This window comes from Ananas comosus, linkage group 7 (assembly GCF_001540865.1).
Source record: "Ananas comosus cultivar F153 linkage group 7, ASM154086v1, whole genome shotgun sequence".
NCBI classification, from domain to species: Eukaryota; Viridiplantae; Streptophyta; class Magnoliopsida; order Poales; family Bromeliaceae; genus Ananas; species Ananas comosus.
The window spans coordinates 1,218,063-1,243,860 of NC_033627.1; the positions used below are offsets into that span (position 1 = coordinate 1,218,063).

Consider the following 25,798-nt stretch of genomic DNA (forward strand, 5'->3'; position numbering starts at 1 on the left):
TCGAATGATGCATCTGTAATGCGAAAGTAGCCATCCTAGTGAACGACACCCCAACCGGATGGTTGAAATCTAGAAAGGGGCTTCTGCAGGGAGACCCCCTCTCCCCTTATCTTTTCTTATTGGTGGCCGATAGCCTAGCTAGGCTGACCGAAGCGGCAAGGAACAACAACTTACTACGTGGCATTGGACCTTTCGATGAATGTCGGACGTCACTTATTCAATACGCCGATGACACAATATTCTTCAGCGAGCCAAGAAAACGTTTTCTGCGTAACCTGCTGTTCGTCTGGAACATCTTCGAGTAGGCCTCAGGCCTCAAGATTAACAAGGACAAATCGAACTTCTACTACATCGGGCACAATACACGCAAAGCCGAAAGACTTGCCAACATCATAGGTTGCCGAATCGGCAACCTACCTTTTCGCTACCTAGGGTTACCGCTTCACAACAAGCGGCTTCGCAAGGAGGACTGGAGACTACTCATCGACCGTATAGAGAAGAGAATTGACGGATGGAAAGCCAAGCTCCTCTCCTTTGGGGGAAGACTTACCCTCGTCAACTCGGTTCTCTCCAACCTGCCGCTCTTCTACTTCTCCATATTCAAAGCACCACAATGGGTTCTGCAACGAATAGAAGCTCTGCGACGAGCCTTATTCTGGAAAGGTTGCTCCAAAATCGCTGGAGGTGCATGTCTTGTCAATTGAAAATCCATTTGTACAAGCAAGAGAGAAGGTGGATTAGGGATTAAAGATATAGAATCCATGAATTTGGCTCTCCTAACCAAATGGTGGTGGCGCTTCTTCAATAAACCTAATCTCCCTTGGTGCATATTAATTAGAACTATCTACTATTGCAGAAGAAGGCCACTGCGCGAGGGCCTAGCCTTCGTCCCACATTCGCAGTGGTGGAAAGGAGTGCTCCGCTACCGTAAGGTTTTCACCTACGGTATAACCTACGAGTTAGGGGACGGACACAACATCAGAATGTGGTCTGATATCTGGATTGGCGAATCTCCCCTCAGCACGCTTTTTCTGGACATCTTTGCGAGCATCATAAACAAAGATGCCCGATTAGCCTAGTGCTGGAATGCAAAGGGGTAGCGATGGCGGTTCATTTGTCGTGGTTTCGCGGTATCCCGATCCGCTGAAAGGCGCGCCCAGCTGACAGCGCTCAAAGACCTGCTTCGACACCGCTACCCACGTAACAAACTAGACATGTGCAAATGGCGATGGACTTCGAATGAACTTTTTACTGTCAAGTCCCTCTATCGGTTCATCACTGACGCAGGACAGTTAAATCAGACAAATGACGACATTTGGAAGCTGAAAAGCTAAAAATTCCAATCAAAGTCAAAGTTTTTATCTGGCTGCTGCTCCGGAAGAGACTACTCACAGCTGATAGGCTGCTACGCCGGGGCATGGTTGTCGACCAACACTGCGTCCTTTGCGCTGTGCTACCGGAAAGCCGCGACCATCTTTTCTGCACTTGCGTCTTCGTTCGTTATTTGCTCTTTAGTGTAGGCGGTTCGCGCGTACCTGGCGACACCCCGGGCGGCGTCTGTAGGTTCTGGGCAGACACCTCTGCCGTTTCGGCTGATGCGGCGGGATCAAAAGGCCTCACCCTTCTAGCCGCAATCTGGTGGGTGGTTTGGAGGGACAGAAATAACTCTGTGTTCCAGGCGATACCGATCAATTAATATCAGCCGTTCTCTCGAACGGGTCAACCTCTTGATGAGCACCTGGACCACGCTGCGCTAATGTAACTACTAATTTGTTTGCCTTCCTCCTTCTCTTTCTCCCCTCGCCCTCTCTTCGCTTTTTCTTCTCTTTGTCTTAATCCTACGTTCTTTACCCCTCTTCGGAGGCCTTAGCTGTTTCCATCATGTATGTTCAGTTCATTGTACTTAATGAATAAAGTAGATAGCTTACTGCCTTTTTCTCAAAAAAAAGAGTTATAAGTAGATGATTTTTTTTTTTATTTGAGATAGAATGATAATATATATATTACTGTTTCATTTTTTTTCTAAAAATAAATTTAACTACAAATATAAACTCATTAGATTTTAAAATTGAATATTAGCTACCAATTAGCAAGCAATTTAATTACCACTTACATTATGGATAGTCTGTATTCAACAAATTATATAAAGTTGAGCGAGCTGATTTAATCTGCGAATCTAGCATGGGCTCAACAAAAGACGAAGAAAAAAAAAAATAGAGGTAGAAGAGGAAGGCAGGAGATGGACGGGCATGTAAAATAATCAATTATCCCAATAAATATGTGATTTTTTAAAAGCTCTTGTAAAATGGTATTTGTATTTAATTTATTATTAGTATTCTTTTTTACTGTTGAATCCGCAATCATTTAATAGGCTTGTCTTTGCCTTAAAATCAAAGAATCAGGACAAAAATTTTATGGGCACCGTACCCAAACAATTTGTTTGGGCACAGTGCCCGGATGGGCGCCGCGTGCCCGCACCCTCCCTTCCCCTCTCTTTTTCTTTTCCCAAAAATCGAGCCCATTAATTTTTTTTGGACGGTGCGAATACACACGGTGCCCATCCGGGCNCAGCGGCCCCCATCCGCATCCTCAAAAGAAAAAAAAAAATTGGTCGGCTCGGTTTTTAGGAAGAGATAGAAAGAGAGGGGGAAGGGAGGGTGCGGATGGGCGCCTCTGCACACGTGGCGCCCATCCGGGCACCGTGCCCAAACAAATTGTTTGGGCACGGTGCCTATAAAATTTTTGTCCAAAGAATCATATTCCACAAGAGAGAGAGAGAGAGAGAGAGAGAGAGAGAGAGAGAGAGAGGCTGCAAACAATTGAAAAAGAAATTTTATTTTGTAAAATTCAAAACTAAGCGGCTAGTTTTCAAATGATAACGTAAGTTGAAGGATAGATTCTATGGATGGATTAGCTTGTTTCAGTTCTTATCTTCTTGTGGTGTCGCAAACCAATTGGTCGATCCATTGTACCAGTTTGTACCACAAAGACGTGATCAGCATGACACAATAATTGTCTCGAGCTCTCCTAATCTAATGTCCAATCTCCAAACTAGTACCAATTTAATACCTAATCTCCAAAATCGATCAACATACAATAAAAAAAAGAGATTAGTTAGTTCAATTTATACATGCACCTGATAAATTATTACAGGTTACGAGAACTACTATATATATATATATATATATATATATATATGTGGTAATTAATGCATGTATATATTGGGACTGTTATTCGCTTTCTTAAGCACGGATCACCACAAGATATGAAACGACTTAAGAATTAATATTAATCATCATAGTCTCAAATTTACAATCTAGTAGTATTATTATTGTTTTTTAAAAAACAAAAAGTGGTTAATCGAATCAAATTAACTCAACATTGCTGTATGAGACCCGCGTGAGTAGATTGTGGAACTGATTGGACAGGACAGGAAGAAAATACGGGCTCTTCGTTCTGAGACAGTCCGAGGCTTCGTTCTCCGCACGTGAGGGACCCACGCATCCTTTGGATTTCCACTGTTTACCGTTATTACCATTTATTTCACCATTTATTTCCAGCACTACTTATTGCCCGGCTTCTATATTATCAAATATCAATAGTACGATACGTTCGGTACTAATAAAATGTTTATTTTTATAGCTATTTTTTTAATTATTTTTATTTATTAGATAATACTACTCAATTAATTGCTCACTCAATTTTAAAGAATTACTATCATACTAATCGTACAACTCTTTATCTAAGGACCAAAAATCTAACCGTATCAAATACTTAATGCTATTAATAGTATTTTAGTTTGGTTATACATATAGGCCAATTTGTATAAAATTCATTAGTTTTGTTTTTTGGATTTTACAGATTTAGATTGAATTTTTAGAAAACAGACAAAAATACCTTTATTTTTTTTTCTCTCTCCTCTTTTTTTTTTGCTTGCTCTTCNTAATTCTTTATTTTTCTTGTAGAAAAGTTATGTTTTATATTTTATTCTTTATTTTTTATTTTTTTATTTTTTTATTTTTTTCTCGGCTTCGCTTTCACCAGCACTTGCTTCGAGTCTTCCTTCTCTAGCACCGGCGTCGGTGTCTGTGCCATCGAATACAGAAAAAAGGATGCGACACTATTCTCATTACTGTAGTAGAGGGTTACAAAGGCGATAGATGAGAGTTAAAGAGAAAAAAAAAAATAAGAGAAAAAAAGAAGAAGAAGAAAACGTAACGCTGCCACTCTTTACTGTTGTAAAGAGTCGAAGAGGCGGTAGATAAGGGTCAGAGAAGAAAAAAAAAAGAGAGTCGAGGCGCGGCCTTGGTGGGGTCAGATGCGAGGAAGTGGAGGGAGGGTGCGCAAGCGATGGCGAGGACGAGGGCGAGGGCGAGGGCGAGGGCACAGGACAGAGACGACGCGGGCCGCCTTCGATTCTACCTCCATCGGCTGTTCAGAGAGAAAGAAAAAAAGAACGAGAGAAATAAAAGAGGAAAAAGAAAAGAGAATACGGATATTTTGGTTAGTTTTTTAAAAATTCGGTCCGAATCTCCAAAAGTCAAAAAGGGGCATACTTTTGCAAAATCTTAAAACTAATGAATTTTTATGTAAATTGTCCATATATATATAGAATTAGGGTACTATATTATTTTTAGTACCGGAGCTCCGATATTATAGCTAGTATAGGAGCCTAGCGCGCACGCTCTCTCTCTAGCACTCTAGATAGTCTTTATATATATATATATATATATATATATATATATATATATATATATATATATATATATGTATAGTTTAAAATAGAGATGTATGAACACACATTCATTGACCAATCCACAGCTAACATGGTGGACTAGGTCAATGTAATNTCAATAAATTGCTCACTCAATTTTAAAGAATTACTACCATACTAATCGTACAACTCTTTATCTAAGGACCAAAAATCTAATAGCATCAAATACTTAATGCTATTAATAGTATTTTAGTTTAGTTATACATATAGGCCAATTTGTATAAAATTCATTAGTTTTGTCTCTTGAATTTTACAGATTTAGATTGAATTTTTAGAAAACAAACTAAAATACCTTTATTCTTTTTTCTCTCTCCTCTTTTTTTCGCTTGTTCTTTTTTTTTTTTTCTTTCTCTCCGAAGAGGGAGACGGAGGCAGAGACGGAGATGACCTGCCTCGCCTCTGCCCCGCGCACTCTCGCCCTCACATGCGCACCCTCCCTTCGTCTTCCTCGCTTCCGACCTAGTACCTAGACTCTCATTTTTTTATTCTCTCCGACCCTCCTTCACCGCCTCCCCAGCTCTTTACAATAATAAAGAGGACAACCTCGTGTCCTCTTCCTCTCCTTTTCTCTCACATTCTTTTTTCTTTTTTTTTTTTTCTCTTCAACCCCCATTAACCGCCTTCGAGACACTCCATGACGGTAGCGAAGACAGCGTCACATTCTTTTCCTCCGTCTTCACCAGCACAGGCACCACCGCCGGTGCTAGAGAATGAGGACTCGGAGCGAGAGTAGGTACGAGCCAAAAAATAAAAATAAAAAAAATAAAGAATAAAATATAAAAAAATAGTTTTTTCTATAAGAAAATTGAAGAACCAGAAGAAAATGATGAATTTGTACTTCTTCAGGTGGAATGTTGCACTATTTTAAGAAAATGTTGCACTATTTTAAAAAAAAATTACACTCTTTGATAGAAATAATATACTTTTTTAGATAAAAGTTATACTTTTGAAACAAAAGTTGTACTTATTGAACGAAAATTGCACTATTTGGATAAAAAATACACTATTATTTCTCCTTCTCCTCCTGCTCTTTTTGGTAAAATAGCGCAATTTTCGACCAAATAGTATATTTTTTATTTAAAGAGTGCAACTTTTGTTCAAAGAGTACACTTTTTATCCAAAAAAGTATATTTTTTCTCTCAAAGAGAGTAAATTTTCTAAAAAATAGTACAACGTTATCTTAAAATAGTGCAATATTTTTCTAAAATAGTACAAATTCATCATCTTCTTCTTTTATCTCTAATTCTTTATTTTTCTTGTAGAAAAGTTATTTTTTATATTTTATTCTTTATTTTTTATTTTTTTATTTTTTTCTCGGCTTCGCTTTCACCGGCACTTGCTTCGAGTCTTCCTTCTCTGGCACCGGCGTCAGTGTCTGTGCCATCGAATACAGAAAAAAGAATGCGGCACTATCCTCATTACTGTCGTGGATGGTTACAAAGGCGATAGATGAGAGTCAAAGAGAAAAAAAAAAAAAAACAAGAGAAAAAAAGAAGAAGAAGAAAACGTGATGCTGCCACTCTTTACTGTTGTAAAGAGTCGGAGAGACGGTAGATGAGGGTCAGAGAAGAAAAAAAAAAGAGAGTCGAGGCGCGGCCTCGGTGGGGTTAGATGCGAGGAAGGTGGAGGGAGGGTGCGCAGGCGATGGCGAGGACGAGGGCGAGGGCGAGGGCACAGGACAGAGATGACGCGGGCCGCCTTCGCTTCTACCTCCATCGGCTGTTCAGAGAGAGAAAAAAAGAACGAGAGAAATAAAAGAGGAAAGAGAAAAGAGAATACGGATATTTTGGTTAGTTTTTTGGAAATTCGGTCCGAATCTCCAAAAGTAAAAAAGGGGCATACTTTTGCAAAATCTTAAAGCTAATGAATTTTTATGTAAATTGTCCATATATATATAGAATTAGGGTACTATATTATTTTTAGTACCGGAGCTCCGATATTATAGCTAGTATAGGAGCCTAGCGCGCACGCTCTCTCTCTAGCACTCTAGGTAGTCTTTATATATATATATATATATATAGTAGAGAGAGAGAGAGAGAAAATTGAGCTAGAATTTACCTAAAAGCATCAATCCATTGATGCTTTTAAATTTTTAGCCTTTAAATCTAAATTTTGACAATTAATAATTTTTGAATTAAATACTATTCCATCTATCATCATTTATCACCGCTGTTCTAACCCTACATCACCTTCATCCAATAATTACAGACCTAGTATTCTAACTCAATTATATTTTGAATGTAAAATGTTAAACATCAACCATTAGAATTCAGTTTCAACTTTGAATCGTAGGTTTACATGTAAAGGTACTTCAATTATAAGACAAGAATAAAGAACAACATTCCGGATAATACCGTAAACCTGTACCATCCAATACTAAAATGAATGATTGAGGTGATGCTTATACGAGTCAGAGGCAATTCCTAGTCAAAGCCACAAATCCCAATGGAATTTGAAAATACATGAATTCATATTAGGGTGGGTCAAATCTCATCGGATATCAATGCTTCTTCCGAAAGATATCTTGCTTTAATTCTTTCCAAGTATTTTGTTATTGCTCGGAGACATGATGTTAAACGTAAAAATATTTAAATATTATTTTTTTAATAATTTAAAATTTTATAATATAATGATTATTTTATATAATAACAGAGCAAAAAATTTTAAATTTGAATGTTTAAATTTTTAAAATATAACGATTATTTTATATATAGTACCAAAATATTAGTTAACGAATAAGTGTTCATTTATCCAAACTTCAAGTTCTTTGTAAGGGTAAACAAAAAAAAAGAAAAAAAAAAAAGAAAAGAAAAGTAAAAAGAATCTAGTCACACTAACATGACAACGAGCCACTTGAATCATGCGCTATCCTATAATCCTAGCTAGGCTTACTAATCTCATTTCTCTGGCCCTAGAAACTTTCTCGACTATAACTCTAGATTGTAAAATAAATACTTTAAAATAATAATCTTATGAATGACCTGTTAATATGTTGATAGAGGAATATCATATATAAATTAACCAATGCAATGCAAATTAGTAGTAGCTGCTGATATGCCTATTAAATACATTAGTAGGCCATTTGTTTTTCGTTGTTTTTTTTAATTTCATCAATCATTTAAGTAGTATGGTGTTATAATTAATCCTAAGCTCCTATTATTTTATAAGTTGGTGAATTTAATCTTCACCTTTATTATTTAATATATTTAAATAATTTTTATTATTATATTCTTGTAGGCTAAATCTATATATATATTTTTATCTGAACTATTAATTTTATAATTTTTTTTTATATTTATGATGCATGGGAGTAACAGTAAAAAAGTATATGTTTAGAGCATTGTTCCAACAGAACACTTTTATGATTAATTATACTGTCGTACTAATACATCACACATAAGTTAACTTATATGTAATACAAATCAAAGTAATAAAAAAAAAATACCATAAACCGGTAGCATTTTTCCCATGGAAACAAAAGGAGTGGAGCCTCTTACTTTCCCAAGAATCTTTCCACCCGAAAAGAGGAAAAAAACACACAAGCTATCCATTACACAACAAATCAAAGTAAGATCTAAAGCACCTGTTACAAATTGGTGCTTCCTAAGAATCTCTTTTTTCTTTTCGTCGATCCTCTCCCTTTTCCAAAGAGCCACGAACCAAGCGACAAACACGATTAAGTTACCCTCCCTTGTTATAGTTCTTAGAAGAAGAAGAAGAAGAGGAGGAGGAGGAGGAGGGGGAAGAAGAGGATAAGATATGAACTAATGGTTCTTATAATCTCTACGTAGTTACCATGTCAATGGAGCCCCACAACCATGCACCCACATGTTGTGTTGGTCTCGGAATCTCTCTTATCGCCTCTCCTACGATCGACATATCTTTTCCTGGGTACAAAGTTTTTAAAGGGTTTTGATTAGAAATTAGGTTTGGTTTGATGTGTAACTCCACATCTAGAGCAGCTACACACACCCCCACCTCCTTGTCTACTTTGATTTGACGTAGGAAAAGATGGCCACCAGATAATAGCTTTCCCTTCTCCTCCCCCTACCTCTCCTCCTCCGTAGGGATCTCGGGTCTATTTGGGTATTCCTCTACTAGGGTTCTTCTTTTTCTTCAACATAACCCCCCCCCCAATCCTAGCTACAAGCATAATCCTTGGGGTTTTTTTTTGTTTTTTTTTCCCCTTTCCTTTTCTTTTTCGTCCTCACACCACCTACTACACTTCTTTATAGTTTTATCCCCTCTCCTCTTCTTTCTTACAGTTGCTTTGTCAAATTTTTGCCACTAAAATAAGAGCGTTTATAGATGGAGGAGTACTCCCTTCTAGGTGGTAGCAACTGCAACTCCTCAAGGGGTGCTACTAACGCTAATACTAACGCTATTACCACTAATTCCTTCATGTATCTCCCATCATCTACAGCCATCGGCGCCGCCGCCGCCGCCGCCGCCGCAACAACTCCTCCTCCTTCGCCGCCGCCGCATGTGGTGGTTGCACCACCGCACATCTCCGGCCAATATGGCCGGAGCTACCAATATCCGCATAGATTCATAAACCAGCCTCTCAAAGCCGAAGCGGGGCCTTCTACTACTCAATACCCACCTCTCGAGAGAGGAGCAATATTATTAGAGCATGGAGGAGGGGCGCGCCAAGAGACCTCTCCCAGAGAAGAGGAGGCTCTTAAGGCCAAGATTATGTCCCATCCTCAATATTCCACCCTTCTTGGAGCCTACCTCGATTGCCAAAAAGTAATGTTTAATTAATTAATTCAATTCATTTCCACTACTATATATATATATATATATATATATATATATATATACTATAACTCGATCTAAACTGTAATTGCTTTATGTAGATAGAGCTAAATTAACTTCGATATGGATCTTAATTTGTAGGTAGGAGCTCCGCAGGAGGTGGTGGACCGGCTCACCGTGATGGCCCGAGAATTCGAGAGGCGCTGCCCGAGCGGCGGCCGACACGATCTGTCGACCGATCCGGAGCTCGACCAATTCATGGTGCATGCTCATGTCAACACATCTTACTTATCTCATGAATTATTCTTCAATTTGCTTAACTCAATCTTTATGTAGAAAGAGTAACGGGGATGTTAATTGTTGCGTATATGAACACTTAGGTTAACTAATTAACTGTTACTTTTAATTATGCATGTGTAGGAGGCTTACTATAACATGCTGGTTAAATACCGAGAAGAGCTAACGAGGCCAATCCAAGAAGCCACGGAGTTCCTCAAGAGAGTCGAGTCCCAGCTTAATTCTCTCACTAATGGCGCTTCCTCACGCTTCTTTACCCCAGGTTTTTATATACTAATAATTAGCCTAGCTACTCATCGTAAATGTAAGCTATATATGTTACGAAGATATCGACTTTTTTTTTTTTTTTTTACATAGCCCTTATACTACTACACAGATGAGTAGTAGAGCACCACTGTAGTTTAGGGTTCTAAAAAAAAACTTTACCCTTGAACAGTGCAACGCGAATGGGCACGGCACTAGTGGAACTGTATAGGAGACGAGAAAAAGAAGTAAAACTAAGTACGTACGTATATATTTACGAGGAGAGTTGCTCCCACATTTCACGCAAGGGCGAAAGCAAAGGGAGAAGCGATCTCTCTCTCTCCTCTACTTTAATGGAGATTCTACATCTACACGTATATGTCACTGTATATAATATAAAAATATAATAAGAACATCAAATATGAGTGAGAAAGAGAGTGACCTTCAACACATGGCGAGGCTATATATAGTGGTACCCATATCGCACAGTATCGGCCTATCGTTCATCTCCTTATATCGCACAGTATCGGCCTATCGTTCATCTCCTTATTTGTTTAGTTTATTTTAGTTCGTAAAAGTTCTTAACATTATATATATGGTAGTTTAAAGCATGAATATTAATATATTTGCATAATCCACTAAAAATGTATAGTATATCTTATGGAGGGATTGTCATGAAAACAGACGCTGGAAAGCAATAAGCGAAGCGATGTTGGTGCTGACAAGTGACGAGGGCTATATATTTATATGTTTAGGGTTACAAGGAGAATCCTACCTCGAGAATAATCGTGTAGCTTGAATGTTCACTAGGAGTTTAGATATTGCCGAGATTACGGAGCTGTGACGAGGCCAATGAGTGGGATATCTTTTGAGGAATCTAGATACTTTCCGATGTATTAGCATTACAAGCTACATTGGAGAATGTATTAGCGTTTTAATTCTTGCCGTATGCCTAAGATGCTAACGTTATCATATTTTTGGTTGAGCCATATTGCGTATGGAGTTGAAAAAGGATGCTTTTGGAACCAATAGGTCGCTGATGCTTCCACTTTTCGCTTGTCAGGTGTTCATCGTGATTCACATGTGCCGGATGGCTAGGAATCTTGATGCACAGTATGCCAGCACTTGTGTTGGAGTGCTCGCATGTGTACAAATCTTGATGCATGTTTGATGTGTGAAAAGCTGGAAGCATTAGGTTCATGTTAATATATAACAAGCTGGGTCATGTTACATCTCTTTTTATTTGATTTTGTTATATTACAATACTTGTTAACTTTATATGGCATCAGCTGTAGATTGTTAACTAGGAGAGAGATGTCATTCCATGCATGTTATGAGGAGATAAAATATTGTGAAATGCTATTAGACTCAACTCAGATGCAATTTTAAAAATTAGACAAGGTGTTAGTTGTGGTGATGCAGCTACAATGCTTTTCTACATTCTTTCATAGTCCTTTGTCACTTGCAATGTAACGCCTCCAATAGTCCCACATCGGGTGGAAAACTAATTCTAATTAGAATATATGAGAACTACGCGCTAGTTATAATAACTGGGCTCAAGCATTTTGGGCCGGTGGTTTGGGCTCAACGAGTTATTGTTGCTAGCGGGTCGGGTCGTTGCAATTGGTATCAGAGCCAAATATCAGCCGGAAGTGTGAGAGCTAAGTGCTATGCGGGATGAAGTGCTACACCAACAGATTTGGTGGGAGCCACCTTTTGAACCCATAGAAGCCACCTCTAGAATCTCACATCGCCTAGTAATTATGATGCTGGTCTGTCTGTCTGTGATCTGGTTTGGACCGACGAGGACGTCAGAGTCTAAACCTGACGTCCTAAACAGGGGGAGTTTGTAACGCCCCTAATAGTCTGCCTGTGATCTGGTTTGGACCCGACGAGGACGTCAGGGTCTAAACAGGGGGAGTTTGTAACACTCCCAATAGTCCCACATCGGGTGGAAAACTAATTCTGATTAGAACATATGAGACCTACATGCTAGTTATAATAACTGGGCTTAAGCATTTTGAGTCGGTGGTTTGGGCCCAATGAGTTATTGTTGCTTGTGGGTTGGGTCGTTGCATTCCATGTTTCTAGCAATTTACTATCTGAGTACAAATAAAGTTTTACCGTGGAATTGCCATTTCTTTTTCTATTTATACAAAATATTTTATAGCGGAATTGCCATTGCACATAATGAGAATTATTATGTTTTTCTTTGATTATTATAAATACGAAGAATGCTATTTTCATACAAGGAAAGATCCATATTGACAATCATCCCAATATAATACTTTAGTTGTTAGATTCATAAAATCACAGTTTAGATAATCGATCATTTCAATAGCCTAAAATAAAAAATCATCTCAATTTTAGTATGCATGGAGATCGAGTACATATTATGGAGTTTGGCTTATGTGAAGGACGCAGTAACAAACTATTTCTGAAGGTTTCATCCTAACTGTATATCTCACTTTTTTAATCTACTATTGTCTTTTGCAACTAAAATAAAATTACAATCTAATTAGCTAGAGATTTAATTTAAAGTGAGATGTACGTCGAAATGAAACTTTTATAAAGTAGTTTGTTAGTGCGCCCTTCACTTGAGCCAAACTCTATGCTATGGGCCTTCAAGTCAAGATGTCCAGTAGTAAGTTTTTGTTGAGTTAGACGCATTGAGCTTAGCCACGTTATTTAGGTCTAGTCACGTTATGCGACTTGGTGCGAAATCAAATCTCCTATTTCTAAGTTTTCCATAGCATATGCATTTAGGGCAAGGTTTTAAGTGCCAGTCGACACAGGCCGTATCCACCGTACCATACCGTGCCAATAAGATACCGGCACGATACACATCCCGTACCGATGACACAGCTCAAAATCCTCTATTCTTTAAATTAGTCAGTAATTTTCTCAATAAAGTTCAAAAGATGTGATAAAAAGACATAATAAATAGTTAGAATATTTTGTTGCTAAAGAAAATAAATATTTCAAGCTATTATGTGTCGGTACACAAGAATTTTTTTGACCGGCACGCATCGGCATGCACCGTGCCGTACCGTGCCGGCAAGTTTCTGGCACGATCCCGTGCCACGGCACTTAAATCATTGATTTAGGGTTTCCATTTGTGTAGCCTTTAGATGATGACTCTATTGATCTAAAGCTTATGTTTCATAGCCTTTTACTTCGTGGCTAGAGAGGGATTATTGAAATAGGTGGGATTAGCATAATTGAATAGTAAGCTGAAAAGTGAGAGAGTAGGGAGGGTCATAGGGCGTTTGCCTACTACTACTACTACTACTACTACCAAAAAGGAAGCGAAATCTTGTTAGGTGTGGTTTATATAATCTGAGTTGGAAGTTGTGAGTGCTTCTCTTATATGCCTCGGAGTGAAGGTGATAACTCTCCTAGTACTTCTTTGTAATCCTTAGGTTAATAGTGGAAGCTTCTTTTGTTTTGTTCTTCCATGAATATAGGAATAGCCGGACCACACAAAGTGATAGTGTCTTTATGGTTCTTCCTTTTCGTGTACGACTGCTCTTTGGCAGCGGGTTGTGATAGCACTCACCAAATGTTAAGCTTCACGACGGTTTTGAATTTGTTTGACATCGTGTTTAATAGGAAGTTGCTGGATGAAAACATGAAGTTGAGGTAGCTCCACAAATATGGAAGAGGATAGTACCGTACGTTATTGGAACTTCGCCTGGCTTATTTCCTCTTTTGTGTTGGAAGGAGTACGTAGCAAACTGGCAAACACCTATTGCTTGTTATTTTTGGATCTACTATATATATTATTTGTCATATCTTTCTGGTTTACAAGCAGCTTTTCTTTTTGTATAGCGTACTAAATACATCAGATTGTTTCTTGTCATTGCGTTGACGTGCTCATTATTCGCTCCTCTGGAATCAGCAGATGATAAGTGTGAAGGAGTTGGTTCCTCGGAAGAGGATCGGGATGCTAGCGGAGAAGGTGAAGCCCCTGAGATCGATCCTCGTGCAGAAGACAAAGAACTAAAGCAACACCTTCTGAAGAAGTATAGTGGCTACTTGAGCAGCCTTCGACAGGAGCTCTCGAAGAAAAAAAAGAAAGGGAAGCTACCGAAGGATGCACGGCAAAAGCTACTTAGCTGGTGGGAGCTGCATTATAAATGGCCATATCCATCGGTATGATATTCCCAGATTATATATTGCCTTCCAACCGACAAATCATTGGGGTTAGACCCCATTGATTCGCTAAAAAATTTGTTACGGACTACTAACATCACCCAAGTTGCTGTCCACTCTATTATTGGCCAAGTTATTAGGTGAATAAAGACTGAACACCAATTGAATATTGGCGTTGACAGATGAATTTTTTATACCAACTTAGAAAAGGATTTTTAACATATTTAACTCTGTAAAGTTGTCATTCAGATATATACCCTGTAAAATCTAAATTTTCATATACTTGAAAGTGTGGTTAATTTCTCACAAAAATTACCTGTAAAGTTGCAGAGTCAGCAGAATCATGGGGCACACTTTGTAGGGTTTTTTTATGTTAAATATTAAATCTTTGAAGGGTATATTATATATATATATATATATATATATATATATATATATATATTATCTCGAGATTTTGCCAGGTATATGTTTACTGGCACGAAAATAATAAAATGTGTAGCCTTTCTCGTTGCGAACAGAAATCGTAAAATGGTATTGAGATTGTTACATATTATTTTGTATTGGTTGGCAATTATGACCGGGTTTAACACATGAATTAATGTTGGTATTAAGCAGGAAACAGAGAAGGTGGCCTTGGCAGAATCAACGGGTCTCGATCAGAAGCAGATCAATAATTGGTTCATAAACCAGAGAAAGCGGCATTGGAAACCATCAGAGGACATGCAGTTCGTCGTCATGGATGGCTTCCACCCTCAAAATGCTGCTGCTGCCGCCGCTGCTGCTCTTTACATGGATGGCCAGTTCACGGGTGACGGCATGTACCGCCTTGGCCCTTAATGCACGGGTCGGAATTAGTAAGTCGGAAGCTATCTAGATGCAGATGGAATTAAGTTTATTATTCTTCAAGAAACAAATACCTTTTTTTGTGCTATAGTAGGGCATTCAGTAGTACCATCTATAGTGTAGTGGTATTGCAACTTTAGTTAAATCGGTATTGTTTCGATATCTTATAATACTCGAGTGATTCCTTTTGCTTGGCTTGGTAAGTCTTACTGTTGGTAATGTTGTGGAATCCTAGTGTAGTATTTGGTGTTAGAAGATATTTCTGGTAAAACTTGGTTCTTTTTCTTCATCATATAAAAATCTTCACTATGGTGCTGGCATTTTCTGTCTACGCTCTCTGTTTATTCTGCAAGTTCTGTAACTGTAAGACATGGTTGTGTATGCTGTTCTGTTACACATGATTGCTGAAACTATCTTATTATCAAATTCTTTTTGTCACAGGATACTATAATTAGATTGTTATTGCTTTTGTTTGTTTTAGTGATATCAGTGTGAAATTTTGTGGCTTGCACAATTTTGCCTGGTCTGAGCAGGTTCAGTAATCAACAGAATCAAATGTTACTGTTTGTACGTGTGCGACAAGGATTTCAGTTGTAATATATGTATCTGGTATCATTGTATAATTTCCTCTCATCAACATAACAAATTACATACCACATTTCTATGCAAAAGTGAAAACAAATTGGTTACATGTAGTTCTTTTCGCACCAATAGGAAACAGAAGTTGTAGCCGCAGTCATTTAACTTATTTTCTTACTTGTAAGAGCACGGGCACCATGATAAGCATGGATAGAGCTCCTTATTCCCTTTATATGTGTATCTATTTTTCTATATATATATATATGTATAGAGTTCATTATACCATCATTCAGATGCTAATATTCACCACCAAAGGCGAATCACCCTTATCGACAGTAAAAGTCTGATAGTATTTCTTCGTGAGGGTAACGACCTCGACTTTGTAGGAACCAGGAAATCCTCTGAACTGGAACTGCCCTTGATCATCGGCGTGCCCGTGAGCATGCGACAGCCACTCTTGCTTCAAAGCTATGAGCTTCTTACCAGCTTCATTAACATCCCCTTCAGCATTAACCAGGTGTGCATTGTCCCTACTCATGAACAACTCCCAGAAGCCCCAGAGCATAATCCCTTCGACCGCTGGGTGCGCGTAGGCCTCTCGAAGCACGACCTCTAAGTCGTCGGCCCGGATGTATTCATTTACAGAAGAAACATCTAGTTCAGTTAACCAAATTGGAAGGCCTAGCACACCTAACTTATCGAATGAGGCGCTCAGTATAGGCCCGACTGGGTAATCTGTGTGGGCTTGCACACCAATCCCTCCAACAACTGCACCTTGATCCTGCAAACCAAGTATTTGCTCTATATACTTCTCAGGGCATGCTCTTGTATCAGCTGCATCTTCAACATGGTAGTCATTCACAAAAAGAGTAGGAGAAGAGTCCAGCTGATTAGCTGTTTTGAACATGTAAGCTCTTATTTCTTTTCCCAGCCTATCTTGGTAGAATGAGCCATGGAGCATCTCATTGTCCACATCATAGTGTTTGAATTTACCTTTGTACCTTGTCAGGAGGCCGTTAAGACGGTTTTGAACGGCCGTCATTAAGTCGTTATTGTTCAAGCCACGAACCCACTGTTGGACGGCACTCTCGACTTCCCAGAATATGCAGTGGCCTCTCATGCTTATGTTATTCTTGTTGCACAGGTCTATAAGCTCATCTGCGTCGGCGTAGTTTAGGACCCCTTGCTGCGGTTCGGTCCAGTACCACTTGAGCTCGTTCCCAAACACTGCCCAGTTGAAGTGCTTCACGAAGAAGCTCACGAAGTCCTCGTTGTCTATGTTGGTTCGCATGATGCATGAGCCGAAGGGGAAGCTGTTCTGTGTCTGCTTCACTCTTACCATTGCTCCGGAGGGATTCTCGCCATTCGATCCTGAGAACTTCAGAACTACGTCTCGTTTCCGTACCTGTATTTTGGTGTCATATTCTGATTAGATTTGTCAGCGGATGTAAAGAAAAAAAGAACCAAATGAATTGCGAGTTGAATTGCTAATGGTTGTCCTTGACACCAGTCAAAATGAAGATTCAGCAGAAATTACTACCTTGTCTGTTAGATTCTTTAGATGCTTGAATCTTGCTTTTCTATCAACAGGAAATATCTGAAGCCCTGCAACCATCAGATCAATTCCCGCCGCAGGGCCTTGAATGTAAACTAGGACCCTCGAAGGTTGCTTCTCGATCCTAAACGCTCCCCCAATCTCGTACCACCGATCGTCGCTCGCTTCAACTTGGCCACCGTTGACCCATTGATTATCGACACCGAGCGCGGCATTTATATTTTGGGGACCATTTTTCTGAGACCCAATTCGAACCCAAGCTGTTACTTGATAGGTCACGAATAAGCTCAGCTTGTCCGTGATTGTTTGTGATGGCCCCATCCATGTCTGGGTGCGGTTCGTTACGAGAATGTAGCGACCGTTTAACGATCCGTGCTGTCCGAGAGAATCTCTTGCCATCGGAGGGAGGACGCGAGGCGAACCGTTGGCGATGCTTAGCGTGCATGGACCGAGAGGGGACCACCCATTCAGACCATCACTGAGATTGCTGTTCTGAATGATGTTTACGCCGTAGTGAACATTCTGCGAAATTGAAGGCTAATTTTTAGACCTTATATGATAATTGTCACAGGTTTCCTACTCTTATAAACAGCCCAATATTTATATCTGCTACATTAAGAACTGTAATTAATTAAAGTAAAAGAGCAAGTGAGCTGAATATAAAAGAAAAAGTTTCAGAGAGTCTGACAAAATTTTATCAGATCAACTAAGATTGGAACATAGCCAAAGAAAATAGAGAGACAGTAGTTAAACAGACAAAACATCTCGTAACAGTTTGATTCCATATCAGTAACTCTAAATATATAAAACTACATACAAGGTGTGTAGAATTACTATCTTACTGGAAAGTAACATAAAACAGATATGGGCAGCAGAGCTTCAAAAGTTATGAAAAGTTTGCCGGCAATTTCCATCATCACAAGAACTCACCTGAAAGTCCGGAGGAGATACCGGAGCGGGCTTTTCTGCATGTTTAATAACTAAACTGTTAAGAAGAAGATCAGTTCCCGGAGGCGGGCCCTCAATATATATCACGGCTTTCGAAGCAACACCGTTCAAAAAAAACTTTCCCTGCAACTGTGCCCAATCCTTATCTGTTGCCTGCAAACTGAAAACAGCTTCCATATATCAGAAATCATTCTATTCATTCTGAACTCAGCTGTTAATACAAAAGATAAAGAATTTGCATCAGTTGCTTCAGAATGAAAGAGTCTCACTTTCCGACGCCTATGTATTGATCTCGGCCATTGGGGGTTTGAACATATAGAGTTGCTCGAACATCAGAAGTCGAAACATTTCCGAATATCCTAACTGTTGCAGTGACCTCGTACAAGAGCTTTCGCTGCACCCCGCCGGTGATATCCTGCTGAATGCCGTTCCAATTTTGCGTTCGATTGGTCGCAGCAACAAAGTACTTCCCATTCAATGGAAGCACCTTGCCATCACCCATTGAATCATGCAGAACAATATTGCAGCCTCTTCCGGACCAATTATTGAGGCCATCATCGAAGTTAGGATTCACTATAATGTTTTCATCACCGTCGCCAATGTGAATAGCATTTGTCTCCTATAAAATGCATAAGGAAAAGGTAAAATTCAGATGTTTCTGAATGTAGTGATTGAAAGTAGTAAAAAAAACTAAAAGAAGAACACTATACGCAAGGAAGGCATTTTTCAGTTTGACATTCATGTTTTGGATTAAGCAATTTATAGTGTTTTCTGAAACAACTCATCAGGGTAATCACAGCAATCAGAAAGAATGGGTCTACAAAGTGTGATTAGTTAGCGCGACTCATTTTGCTTGGCCACATTCACAGCTATGGACTCCTACATAATAAACTACACAACTGAACACAAAAGGCTCAATTTTTCTTTACCTAATACCTTTTCATTCCTCAAATCTATCAAGTTTCGAAACAGTACTTCCAAGCTAGCTATTACCCACATAAATCCATCGAAAGAATATAAAACGAGAGCGTATAATCAAACAAACATAACAACAAGTAAGAAACAAACACCACAAACCTCAGACCCATACAAGCTGCAAATGTTGCTTCCTGTTTGAGCCATAGGGAACAAATAATACTACTAAAGTAGGAATTTCCTTGATGGCTATGAGCTCTTATTAGATGAAGATTCGTGATCTCCTTCCGAAATATATATACACAGCAACAATATTCTCAGTCCCTGTCTAAGTTCCAAGTTGAGGTTGGTAGTTTCATTTTGAGGTTTAAGGAAAGATAATAATATTGTACAAAAAAAAAAGCGGGACAAACCGACCAACCAATCGAATTACTCCCTGTGATAGCAAGTTAACACTGAAAGCAAAAAAGCTTAAATTAATCAAGTATGGATTCTTTAGACCTTTTCCCTTAAGGTAGTTGGTTGCTTCACCTTTGTCTTTGGATTTTGATAAGCTGTTTTGCCATTCCCATTCTTGCACTGCAATAGAAGGATCTGAAGTTCAAGTTGCATGGTCTTTTTTTTTTTTAACCCTTTTTTGAAGTATTGTGCTTTGGGAGTGGATTTGTGTCTTTGGAGTAAAGGGAAATGGTTTGTAGTCTATTTCTCTGAAGGAATAACAATGTTTTCCGTCATCCACTATGTTTTTGTCTTCAATTTTCTGCATGATTGGTGCAGTAGAAGCAAAGTATTATGTCCACTGAGCTTCAATTATCAGATTTGTGATCTGAACAGATTTATAATTGGTAGAGAAGTGAAATAATGCATTCATGTGTTATTCTCATGATTGTTCAATTTATTATTCAGCTATGCTTCTCATTTCTGAAAAATGAACTACAGCAAAATAACTCAGATTTACCACCTTTGGTATTGTCCGTGGATTTTAAATTCACTTTTGTAAATAAATTCAAGAGAAGAGGAATTCTTATATTATCATTCTAGGGAGTTATGATATACATTTCTACACAAATGTGCTTGGAATCATCTCTTAGATATGTCTTAAATTTTAGAACCGCAAGATTTTCCGATCATATCCTGTTTTGATTATCTTATTAAGTTTAAGTTTAGATCATACTTAATTTAATTAAGATATTTCTAATCTTAGTGGATTTATATTCCTAATCGTATTAGGATTTAGTCACTATTATAAGTATGCCCTTTATTCCATTGATTTGGTGCGGCGGATGAGAGAGAGTATGAGTGTATTTTTTTGAGACTAGAGTTTTGCAAGAGAGGCATATTTTGTACACTACTTTGACTATAATCGAAGTATCAGCTCCGCCTTCGCCCGCGAATGTAGACCAGTGGTCGAACCACGTAAATATTATGTGTTTTATTTTTATTCTCTCTTTCTCGATTCTTTTTTGATATTTTCAAGCCGGACAAATTTGCTTTTTTCCACTTTTGTTCTAACATCATCAATTTACTAGCTGCGACAATGAATGCTACTCTCTCTCTCTCTCTCTCTCTCTCTCTCTCTCTCTCTCTATATATATATATATATATATATAGGGTCCAGCTACTATCCTATTAATAGGATTGGGACCCTTGTCCTATCAAGTCGATTTGAATGATCGAAACTTCAAATTGATAATCGGCACCGTTGAAGTTGATCTACACAATTAGAAATGTTTAGAAACCAAATTTTGTATTATTTAAAAATCATTATCAAGTTCATCTTAAGAGTTGAAAAATGAACGGTCATAAATGAATAACCTTCTTAAAATAGAAGTTAGACTTTCTCAGTTCGTAATAAGAGTTATCAAACATTATCTTAATAGTATAAAGAATTTTTTATCAAAAATTCAAGCAATTTGGATTGCTCTACACCGTTAAACAAGAAAACGGCTCATATAGGCCGTCAAAAATTGTCGATTTTACGACACTTTGATCACATGTAAACCATCTATCAAAATTTATGAAAATTTAGTTTCTAGATATTTCAAATACAATACCAATCAACTTCAACGGCTCCCGACATCGATTCGGAATCCTCGATCATCAGAACAACTTGATAGAACAAGTGCTACTATCCCATAATAGGATAGCTAGCATTAGCTATCATATATATATATATATAGAATTAGGCTAGAATACTATTAATAGTAAAACGCTTTTTTTGCTATCAAATTTTTAACCCTTGAATGAAAAATTGTAGGGTCAGGATGATATTAGTCGATTGGAGTTGAGTGGTCCCCCTAGGGTTGAGTGGTCCCCACTGGGTTATAGTATTTAATTCAATGGTTAGAAATAATGAAAAGAGTTGATCCAAAGGCTAAAATATTGATAGCAACAATTGGATTTTGCTACTAATAGTAGTCCAGTCCAACTCTATATACATATATAGAGTTGAACTAGAATACTATCGGTAGTAAACGAGTCGTTTTACTACCGATTTGTTTTCGATGATAGAGCTTCCAAATTGACGATCAGCTCGGTTAAATATGATCTAAACTATTTAAACTACCTAGAAATTAAATTTCGCGCACTTTCGATATTGTTCTTTTATCTATCAAGTGAACAGAAAAATGAATGGCTGAAAATGAATACTCTTTAAAAAATGATGATAGGAGTCTTGTAATCAAGATCAAGAGTATAGAACTTGTTTTAAATAGTTTAAAGAATTTTCTAACAAAAATTCAATTGATTTAGATATCTTTACGCCGTTAAACGAAAAAACGCCTCTTATCGACCATTAAAATTACAAATATTGAAACCCTTTGATCATTAGGCAAATGATATCGAAAAGGTTTAAAATTTGATTTCTAAACACTTCAAGTGGTATAGATCATGTTCAACGGAGCCGATCGTCAATTTGGAAGCTCTATTATCGAAAACAAATTGGTAGTAAAACGGCTCGTTTACTACCGATAGTATTCTAGCAAAACTCTATATATATATATATATATATATATATAGATATATATATATATATATTTGTTNGAATCTCGATCATCAAGAACAACTTGATAGGACAAGTGCTCCTATCCTATTAATAGGATAGTAGCATTAGCCTATATATATATATATATATAATTAGGCCGGAATACTATTAATAGTAAAACGCTTTTTTTGTTATCAAATTTTTAACCCTTGGATGAAAAATTGTAGGGTCAGGATGATATTAATCGGTTAGAGTTGAGTGGTCCCCCTAAGGTTGAGTGGTCCCCACTGAGTTATAGTATTTAATCCAATGGTTAGAAATAATGAAAATAGTTGATCCAAAGGCTAAAATATTGATAGCAACAATGGGATTTTGCTACTAATAGTAGTCCAGTCCAACTCTATATACATATATAGAGTTGAACTAGAATACTATCGGTAGTAAACGAGCTGTTTTACTACCGATTTGTTTTCGATGATAGAGCTTCCAAATTGACGATCAGCTCCGTTAAATATGATCTAAACTATTTAAACTACCTAGAAATCAAATTTCACGCACTTTCGATATTGTTCTNAAAAGTGGCAATTTGAAAAATATGCCAAAAATAAAAGTCGGCAATTTTCAATAACTAAAACTTAAGAAAGCTAACGATCCATTTACTATACCTTTTTAGCGTTTTTAATAAAAGAACTTTGAAGTTTATGCGATCTAGTTCAAATTGCCTCGACTAGCAGCTAAGCTTTTAAAATAGTAGCTTTTGCCGAGTCCTCGTACCTCCGGAGGCACAAAGACTCATCGTGACCTCGGAGAGAGAAAGAGAGTAGAGAGAGAAACACAGAGAAACAAAAAAACAGAGAGACATAAATATATACATATATATATCCTACTACATCCGGGGTTATCATAGGAACGGCCTGAGATATATATATATAGTTTAAACTAATAAAAAGTTTAATTTTAATCATTCTCTAGGTAAAGTGTGTAATTTGTTGAATTATTAAACTGCCCATATTGGAATATGAATGACAAATGTTTGTTTTTAAGATACCCTTTGTAATAATGCTGCTCTTATAACAGTTTTAGTAGGAAGCAATGATAAAACTGAATTTGTGATCTTCACTACCTGCCATATAAACTACTAGATGTCTACCCCTACCACAAGGTATTTTTAAAACAAACGATGAAGTTAACGTACTCTCACAATAAACTGCAGTTGGTAATTAAGGTTTTAAAGCTTGTTAATTTTTATGCGTTGATTAAATGAATTTCACACATCTGTGTTGCGGGTGCCGACAGAGCTAACATTGAGCCGGCTTGGTTAGAGTGCGATGAAGTTTATATTGAGCTGGACTGGACTGGAGGGCGATGTCTCTTCTTCCCATGATTGGGGAGATTCGGTTGTCTCTCAACGTAATCTTTGTTAGTTGTGTACTTTACCAACGATCCAATAACGTACGCGTTACGATCATATTATTAAGTCACTATAAAAAGTGGTGATATAGCACTAAAATTTTCGATCAGAAATATTGATCTTGTTGTAGATAGTATAAAGAATTTTATATTAATATTTCATCTGATTTGAATACTTTTACACCGTTAAACTTGAAAACGGTAGATATCAACCATTAAAAATTAGTGATTTTGAATTCTTTCGATCACTAGGTAAATGATATGGAAAAATCGCAAAAATTATTTTCTAGAAACTTCAAATACCCTAGATCAAGTTTAACGGAGCTGATCGTCGATTCGAAAATTCTATCATCGAAAACGGCTCAGGAGCATGGAGGCCTCCATGTATATAACTAGACTGGAATACTATTAATAGCATCAAGCTATTAGTGTTATTAGTTTTTTAGTTCTTGAATTGAGAAATGTATAATTAGGATGATGTAGGCCCCAATAGTATCCTTGCCGGACTCTATATATATATATCAAATTTGATTATTTTTCAAATTAAAATTAGTAAGAGATCCATTTCACACATTAAACAACTTAATAATTTGACGGGTATAACCTTATACTTACTGTTTACAAACAAAAATTCTATGGGAAACATTATTACGACGAGAATATTGTCAAAATCATCCTTCGTTACTATTTTGACTTAAACACTAGAAGTGATGGACGGTATATTTGATGATCTACAGATGGGGATGGTGTTCCATAAAAATTTTGTTTGCTACTTCAATTGCATGAGAGTGTTATTTGACGTCAACCATTAATTCCAAAATTTCGAACAATTAAAAATACGCAACTAATTTACTTAAAGTGTGTAGACACAACGCCCACGGCTGTCTCGATTGTAACTCGGCCGAACCAATCTCACGCTACTTCAAATATAACTCGACCTGACCTGACCTCCCGCTACAGAGAAGAAGGGTACTAACCCCTCTAAGCCAACAGAGAGTTGCATTAGAAACAATCAACACATGAAATGGTTGCTAGGTTATTGCATGCGCAATGCTAGTATAATAATTCAGTGCATGTGGCTTAATAAATGAAGCAGGTAGTTTGCTATCTATTTCTCAAAAAAAATAATAATAATAATTCAGTGCATGTGCGTATACGTATATATGCATTCAGATATTCTACGTATCTCTTTCTCCTTCCACATTAAAGCACAAGGAAGGAGAGTTGGCGTGTAGCAAAGGGACTGCAACAACACAAACCACTGTTACAATGCACACCAACCCTCAGGAACAGCTCAACAAGAGTGAGCAGTAATAATGGTACAAGTGAAACAACCCAGCTCTACCCTCGTGTCTCTTTCTGGGAAGAATCCTCACACCTGGTCCCCCTTATTCTTTTGATGTAAGTTTTTGAGCCCTTTGCCATTTTTGGCAAAGAGTTATGAGTTCTTTCTCCCTCTCTGTCCTACACACAATCAGAGCCCATTTATCACATCAGATACGGCTCAAAAATAAATTTAGCCTCAGCTGCAGTAACATACAACTCAAAAATATTTTTAATATATTTACTTAATGTGTACGAACGAATGTGAAAGATATATATAATTAACATATAAGAAAAGATTGGATTTTTTTTTTTTTTGAGAGAAAAAGATAACAAGTTACCTATTTTTTTCATATTTTTCAGAAATAAACTCAGTTAGAAATATGAAGCAATAAAACTTCAAACTTGGCATCTCGAATACTAATTAGATATGGTCGGTAATCTATTGAGTATCTGTTTGAATATATTGAATCTATTTGTTTACTAAAGTATTATCTAAATCGTGCTATTAGAATAATGCTTATTCGTAGTCATGTAATAGAAATTGCTCAAAATATCAGTTTTATATTCTGTTTCAGTACAAATTGTAGATTTTTTTTTGAAAAAAACTAAACCATATTTCACCTTTAATTTGCTCTGTTGGAATAGTATCTGCCTTTTACTCGTGCTGTCTCTTCTCCCTCGTCTTCTGCTGCTCCTCTTTTATGCTTTATAATATAATTTTTGTTGCTTAGGCGCTCATAAACCTATGCTTCTGAGTTTGTTCTGCGGCTCTGAGATTTTGCGTCGCGTTCTCTCCTCCTTGTAAAAGCTCTGCTCCACTGCTGTCCTTTTTTTTTTTTATTGGCTGTTGCTTCCCTGTCCCAATCTCTGTTTTCATGTGGTTTTCAATTACATTCAATACCTGGCTCAGCTGCATATATTATTGATTCCCATTTAATCCCCTCTCTGCCCCCCACTCAGAAACAGAGCAACATAGAAAACAGAGTTGGAGCTCCCCTGCTTTCTCGTTCAT

The 25,798-nt window shown here is 37.5% G+C and overlaps 2 protein-coding genes across 3 annotated transcripts; one reads left to right on the forward strand and one right to left on the reverse strand.

Moving 5' to 3' along the window:
• On the forward strand, positions 8,218-15,508 carry LOC109713504 (homeobox protein rough sheath 1-like). 2 transcript variants are annotated; one of them, XM_020237621.1, is made up of 5 exons: positions 8,218-9,523; positions 9,674-9,793; positions 9,953-10,091; positions 13,974-14,227; positions 14,843-15,508. In XM_020237621.1, the coding sequence occupies exons 1-5, from the start codon at positions 9,083-9,085 to the stop codon at positions 15,062-15,064; spliced, it is 1,176 nt and encodes a 391-aa protein (XP_020093210.1). In that variant the 5' UTR covers positions 8,218-9,082; the 3' UTR covers positions 15,065-15,508. The 2 variants fall into 2 exon arrangements, with proteins under 2 accessions (XP_020093210.1, XP_020093211.1); XM_020237622.1 differs by having other exon boundaries at positions 8,220-9,523; positions 13,977-14,227.
• Positions 15,656-19,327, reverse strand: LOC109713503. Its single transcript, XM_020237620.1, has 5 exons — positions 19,230-19,327; positions 18,422-18,771; positions 18,135-18,312; positions 17,190-17,726; positions 15,656-17,054 (listed from the first exon to the last, which is right to left on the reverse strand). Exons 1-5 carry the CDS (start codon positions 19,272-19,274, stop codon positions 15,939-15,941), a joined length of 2,226 nt encoding a protein of 741 aa, XP_020093209.1. The 5' UTR covers positions 19,275-19,327; the 3' UTR covers positions 15,656-15,938.